Source organism: Lycium ferocissimum, chromosome 4, assembly GCF_029784015.1.
Source record: "Lycium ferocissimum isolate CSIRO_LF1 chromosome 4, AGI_CSIRO_Lferr_CH_V1, whole genome shotgun sequence".
NCBI lineage: Eukaryota > Viridiplantae > Streptophyta > Magnoliopsida > Solanales > Solanaceae > Lycium > Lycium ferocissimum.
Window position 1 is genome coordinate 74,240,278 of NC_081345.1, and position 6,962 is coordinate 74,247,239.

A 6,962-nucleotide genomic window follows, 5' to 3' on the forward strand; every position below is an offset into this window, starting at 1 on the left:
CCTGGCCACTAGTTTGAGGGTGATATGGAGTGGCCACCCGATGATCAACACCATATTTTTCAAGCAGTACCACAAACGCCTTGTTACAGAAGTGCATACAACCATCACTAATAAGAGCCCGTGGGGTGTCGAATCGAGTGAAGATGTTTTTCTTGAGAAATTGGATGACACTCTTCCCCTCATTATTAGGTACAACCACTGCTTGTACCTACTTTGAAACACAATCAACAACCACTAGAATGTATTTCATGCCACCAGAACTCACAAAGGGTCCTATGAAGTCAATAACCCAAACATCAAAGAGTTCAACTTCCATCACGAAATTCATAGGCATCTCATGCCTCTTAGCAATCGCACCTTGACATTGACATTGATCACATGATTTCACCATCAAGTTTGCATCACGATAAAGTGTTGGCCAGTAATACCCACACTCGAGCATTTTAGTTGCAGTCTGATTTCCACTATGATGACCCCCGATAGAAGTGTCATGGCAGGCCTTCGAAATATCCATTACTTCCGACTCGGGAACACAACACCGAATGATATTGTCAGTGTATATCCGGAACAAGTATGGGTGATCCCAATAGTACTGACGAAAGTCCCTTAAGAACTTCTTCTGATATGTCTTGATTTCATCTGGAATAAGACCCGTCACCAAAAAGTTGGTGATATATGCATACCATGGTGCCACCTCAGACGACACCGCTAGAACTCTCTCATCTGGGAATGCATCATATATATCAAGCTCCTCTGATGGTCTCCCAGCTTCTTCAAGCCGTGAGAGATGATCTGCAACCTGATTTTCAGACCCTTTGCAATCTTTCATCTCGAAGTCAAATTATTACAACAAGAGGACACATCAAATCAATCGTGGTTTTGCATTTTTTTTAACCATCAAATACCTCAATGTTGCATGATCAGTGTATACAACCACTTTGGACCCCAAAAGATAGGCCCTGAATTTCTCGAATGCAAAGACTATAGCAAGCAACTCTTGCTCAGTAATAGTATAATTCATCTGCGCCGCATTGAGTATTTTGCTGGCATAGTAAATTGGGTGCACGATCTTATTATTCCTTTGACCAAACACTGCACCAACTACAAAACCACTCGCATCACACATCAGCTCGAATGGTAGTGACCAATCTGGTGAAACAATAATAGGATCAAAAGTAAGACGCTCCTTCAACTCATCAAACGCCTTGTGGCATTTTTCATCAAAATCAAACTTATCCTCTTTTTCAAGAAGCTTGCACATGGGGTTAGTAATCTTGGAGAAATCCTTAATAAAGTGCCAATAGAAATCGGCATGCCCCAAAAAACTTTGGACTCCTTTCACAGAGATGGGTGGAGGAAGCTTGGCAATGACATCTATTTTAGCTTGATCAACCTCAATCCCTTTCTTAGAGATTTTGTGATCGAGGACGATCCCTTCCTTCACCATAAAATGGCACTTCTCCCATTTAAGCACAAGATTAGGGTCCTCACATCTCTTCAGCACTCGATCAAGTGGTCAAGACATTCATCAAACGAATCACCCATAACTAAAAAAATCATCCATGAAGACCTCCAAGAAGTCCTCAACCATATCTGAGAAAATAAATTTCATTCACCGCTGAAACGTAGTCGGTGCATTACAAAGACCAAACGGCATCCTGCTAAAAGCAAATGTCCCATAAGGAAAAGTGAAAGTAGTCTTCTCCTAGTCTTCAAGAGCAATATTAATTTGGTTATAGCCAGAATACCCATCTAGGAAGCAATAGTCTGACCTTCCCGCCAGCCGATCAAGCATCTGATCAATAAAAGGCATGGGAAAATGGTCCTTGCAAGTTACAAAATTTAGGTTTCGATAATCCATACAGACACGCCACCCGGTAACATTTCTAGTTGGAATCAACTCGTACTTAGTATTAGGTACCACTGTGATACCCCCTTCTTCGAAACATATTGAATCGGGCTCACCCATTTACTATCTGCAATAGGATAAACAACTCCAACATCTAACCACTTGATGATCTCTTTCTTGACCACCTCTTGCATGGGTGGATTCAATCTCCACCGATGTTCAACGCTCGGTGTCCTATCCTTCTCGAGTTGAATTTTGTGCTCACAAACAACAGCAGGAATACCCCGAATGTCAGCAATGGTCCACCCAATTGCACGTCTATACTCTCTCATAATCTCTAACAACTTCTTCATTTGCTCATTATTCAATAATGCAGACACAATCACTGGCAAAGTATTATCCGGACCCAGAAACTCATACCTTAGATGTGAAGGAAACTGCTTAAGCTCAAGCTTAGGTGGCTCTATAATAGATGGCTTTGCTGGAGGAGTCTTTCTGTTCTCAAGATCAAGATCTTGCTTCTTTGGTTGGTAAGAGTAGGAACCCAACCCAACAAGAGAATTAACAGTCTCCACGTAACCTTCCATATCATTACAATCGAGGTTCACCAATATAGATGCTAGAGCCTCACCCAAACATTCTTCTTCTATTTTAAATTCAATAGCCTCATCTATCACATCAATAGCATCAATAACCAAAATGCTTTCGTAAGCACTCGATAGCTTCATTCCCTTGCTAGCCTGAAAAGTCACCTCTTCATCATTAACACGAAACTTGATCTCGTTCTTCTCTGAATCCATAAGAGCCCTTCCCGTGGCAAGGAAAGGTCTCCCTAGAATAATAGGGATATCTCGATCAACAGAACAATCAAGAATTATGAAATCTGCCGGCAGAAGGAATTCGCCAACCCGAACAAGCACATCATCAACAACCCCAACTGGCCTCTTTATAGATCTATCAGCCATCTGTAGTCGCATGGTGGTAGGCCTGGGTATTCCCAACCTCGATTGCTTATAGATAGCAAGCGACATGAGGCTAATGCTAGCCCTATTATCACATAAAGCACGAGCAAAATCATGGTGACCAACAGAACATGGAATAGTAAAGGCCCCTGGATCTTCTTTCTTCTGAACACTGGTTGTAGATATGATAGAACTAACACGATGAGTCAAACACACAGTGTCGTGCTTGATCAGTCTCTTCTTTATCAACAGCTCCTTCAAATATTTTGCAAAACCCGACATCTCTTGGAAGGCATCAAGAAAAATAATATTTATCGATAGCTGCTCCAACTAATCATAGAACCTCTGACACTTAGCATCCTCAGTCTTCTTCACCAACCTCTGTCGAAAGGGAGGTGTAGATTTAAATAGTTGGGTCAAAGGGCGAAGCACCCCTTTAACTGTTGCTTTGCTAGTGTGACTACCGCCTTCATTCTTTTTAGAATATTTTGGAATATCAGCAACCTTCTTAGCAATAGGAACCTCTGTCTGGACCTCATCAACAATTGTTGGCACATCAGATTGTGCCTTTTTTTTCTTCAGCTACTGGCTCGAGATTAATCACTTTCTTCTCTGCACTTTGAAGTAGTTTCCCACTCCGAGTGCTAATAGCAGCACACCTCTCATAAGAATTACCTCCACCACTCTTCGGATTTGGAATAGTGTCACTAGGAAGTCCTCCCTTCTGTGGAGGGTGTTGTTCTTTGGAAATATCTCGCATCTGCGACTCGAGCTTTTGAATGGAAGCAGTGTGAGATCCCACAGTTTCAGTCAGCCTCTCAATGTTCTATCTGCTTTGTCTTGGTTGACTAGCACCTTCTCAAGCATGCTCTCCAACTTAAAACTCCCTTGCTTATTCGAATGACCTTTTGGTGGAATATAGGGATTTGAACTCCTATTTCTAAAATTATTGTTGTTGCTGTAGTTCCCTTGGTTTGATCCACCATTGTTGTTATTATAATTATCTTTTCCCTGTTGAGGTCTCCATTGATTATGATTCTGATTCTGATAGCCTCCTTGGTAGTTCTTCCTTTGGTAACCCCCTTTAGAGTTATTGACATATTTAGCATCTTCATACTGCATAGGAGGCCCCTCTTGATGTGGACCATCTTGAGCTTGGTACATTCCCTTGGGCATTCACGAAACTTCTTCAATAACATTAACTTTCTCCGCTTCCCTTTCATCAAGTCTCTTTGTCAGCAAAGAAATATTGGTTACTATCTAAGCTAGAGTCTACTGAGTCTCTTGATTACCCTTCATAATACTATGGATTATTGGAGCTCCATAGGCTACACTGTCAGTACCACCCAAATGCCATGCTTGATTTTGAGTGGTAAGCTTATCAAGCAACTGAGTGATTTGGGCATATGTCTTGTCCATAAAACACCCACCAGCTGCATTGTTCACCACTGCTTGCGTCAATAGATCTAGCCCTCTATAGAACTTCTCCATCAATATATGTTCTGGAAAACCATGATTTGGAGACTTCTGCAAATATTTCTTGAATCTCTCCCAAGCTTCAAATAGTTGTTCCCACGAAAGCTATTTGAAATCATATATCTTGTCATGAATTTCAGCTTTCTTGCTTGGTGGAAACCACTTCTTGAGAAAAACAGCAACCAGCTCTCCCCACGTATGAATAGTGTTACGGGGAAGCTTCTCAAACCAAACTCTTGCTTCACCGGCTAAAGAGTATTTGAAAACTCTTAGCCAAATAGCATCATCTGTAAAAGCATTATGCATATGTTGGGCACACACACCCACGAAATTCTTTAAATGTTGATGAGGGTCATTATTGGTAGTCATCATTGGTAGAGTTTTGAAGATATCCCTAAAGTTTGAGCAGTTGGTAGATAGTGGAGTCAATCTTGCAGTTTGCAGCATTCACCCTAGGTGGAACAATGTATGCATATTTCACAGCATCTAGCATATCCGCAAAGAAATTCTCAACCTCAACTTCCACTGGTGGGTCTTGCGCTTGCAAACCCCTATTACCACATGCTCTACGTCCTCCGCTGTTGTTCATGATCACCTGGTTCCTGAGTAAATAGCAAACAAGGTGTGATGGAATAGAAAAAGACTTTATTTGCTAAATAAAGTGAACGATGTCAAATATAGTAACCCAACTAAGTTAGGGTCAAATCCCATAGGAAATATGGTGTGAAAAGGTTACTAAAGTCGTAGAGTACTTTCTTGCGGTCTAGTTTCGTATCCGTTGAGTTTGTAGAAGATTGGTTGTTTACTAACTAATTGCTAACTAATTACCTTTAGTTGTAATAAATGGATAAAAGAAAACCAAGGTTGCATCCCCTTTAGATGAAGTGTAATGCTCTGGGTCTTAATATGATATACTTCTAATGGACTGTTGTATGAATGCACTTAATCTCTACTTGACTCCCTAGTATTTCCCAATAGTTTGAAAGTATTTCTCTTAATGATATTCCCAAATATAAAAGAGTGTATATGAAAAATGATTAATATGTGCCAAGTAAACTCATCTTATTCCTAAGAGAATTTATTAAACGAGGGTTAACACCTCGAGTTCTTGTTATTTATCCCTCCCAAACCTACTCACTTTCCCAAGTAAAGCAAAGTTTATGGCTTAAATTAATGTTTGCAACCATCAATTATGAATTACGAACGAAAAATAAATAAACCCTAACAATCCATTATGCATATATCAATAGTAAAAACCCATTCACATAACACCCATCCTTGGGTTCACAACTTAGTAGAGAAATTAGCTACTCATGGCATTAATTGCAAAATAAAGGTTTGTAGAAGTGATTGATGCTTACAATTGATGAAAAGTAATATGGAAAAGATAAATCTTGTCCTCAAAAGCTTCAACAACCAAGAGTATTCAATGCTATGAGAATAAAGTCTAAAACTGATAATGAATAAAACCCTACAAGAAACTATTTATAAGGTCTCAAAAAAATACAAAATTACAACTAACCAAATTTGCCCCTGACGGCATCAAATACGGTCCGTGTAATTAAATACATACCGTATATAGTTATACAATCACTACGTCTTCGTTGCTTCACTTCGAATTACGAACACAGGATACGGCCCGTATATAAATATACGATCCGTAAAACTTGGTTGTATCTTATCATCATCCAAGCTTGACTTTCTGCCTTGCTTTTTTCATCCACTAAATATGAGCAGGGATACAACATGTATAGTAAAATACGGTCCGTATTGCTTGTCCGTAACTCAGCTTCTCCAACTTCAACTTTCTGTTTCCAATAGCTTCTTAAATACGACCAGGAATACGGTCCGTAATTCCTTCACTTGGTTCCAGTTCATGCAATTTCAGTGTTCTTGTCCTTCAAAGCGTCAATTACCGGAAAAACAATAAAAACACATCAAAACGACACTTTCTTGCTTAAAAAGAAGTAAAACTTCTTGTCAAAAGGCATCAATTGTGCCGTAATTTCACGGCACATCAATAGCCATCAACTTGCTTTATGGAAAGAGAAAAACCATCAACTATCTCTAAAGATTCAAAGGCTGCAAGCTGAACGGGATATATGGGTCAAAGAGATTAATGTTCTCCAAGCTGAACGTGATGAGGTTTTGCTGTAATAGGATGAGGCTCCTGCCTATGTTAAAGCTCAACAATCCCGGGTCATTCTTCATGCTGAGTATACCACTTGGCAAGTCCAAAGGGATACTCTTGAGCATGCCGAGCAAGGAATTGATAACTTTGAGGGCAAAATAGAAGAAACCCGTATGCTCGAGCTAAAAGCCTCTACAGCATTACCTCCAACTCCTCACCTTGACTCCGATGATTTTGATGGCGAAAACACCGGAATTGATGATAAATGTTACACCTCGCATTCTCAGAGCATGAGCATGCCACGTACTTCACCATTTTAATGAGTATCAGAGACATTCCATGAAGTTTTGGAAGGTACAAGCCTTGGGAAGTTCGTAACAATGAAGTAAAGGATGAATTACGATCTCATAAGTCGTAACCGGGAAGGAAAGCCGTGAAACCTAAGGACATGACCATTATCAAGTATGATTAATGATAAATATCATGTATGGAGAGTTTTACAAGATTCGTGACAAGCAAGAGAAGAAAATAAGTTTGTCAAAAT

General features: G+C 40.0%; 1 protein-coding gene and 1 non-coding gene across 2 annotated transcripts; one reads left to right on the forward strand and one right to left on the reverse strand.

Moving 5' to 3' along the window:
• Nucleotides 1-862: 862 nt before the first annotated feature.
• On the reverse strand, nucleotides 863-3,093 carry LOC132054319 (uncharacterized). The gene is made up of 3 exons (XM_059446361.1): nucleotides 1,966-3,093; nucleotides 1,343-1,495; nucleotides 863-1,204 (listed from the first exon to the last, which is right to left on the reverse strand). Exons 1-3 carry the CDS (start codon nucleotides 3,091-3,093, stop codon nucleotides 863-865), a joined length of 1,623 nt encoding a protein of 540 aa, XP_059302344.1.
• A 1,225-nt stretch (nucleotides 3,094-4,318) lies between these two features.
• Nucleotides 4,319-4,424, forward strand: LOC132055007 (small nucleolar RNA R71). Its single transcript, XR_009414475.1, has one exon. It is a non-coding gene; the product is annotated as a small nucleolar RNA R71 (small nucleolar RNA).
• The last annotated feature ends 2,538 nt before the right edge of the window (nucleotides 4,425-6,962 follow it).

Excerpts from the sequence above, each read along its gene's own strand:
- LOC132054319 (XM_059446361.1), bottom strand. The coding sequence starts at position 3,093 with ATGTCGGGTTTTGCAAAATATTTGAAGGAGCTGTTGATAAAGAAGAGA. Across the intron at positions 1,496-1,965 it reads CTATTGCAGATAGTAAATGG|AGATGTGAGGACCCTAATCT; the intron begins GTGAGCCCGATT and ends CGAGTGCTGAAG. Across the intron at positions 1,205-1,342 it reads AGCTTCCTCCACCCATCTCT|GCGTTTGATGAGTTGAAGGA; the intron begins GTGAAAGGAGTC and ends AAATGCCACAAG.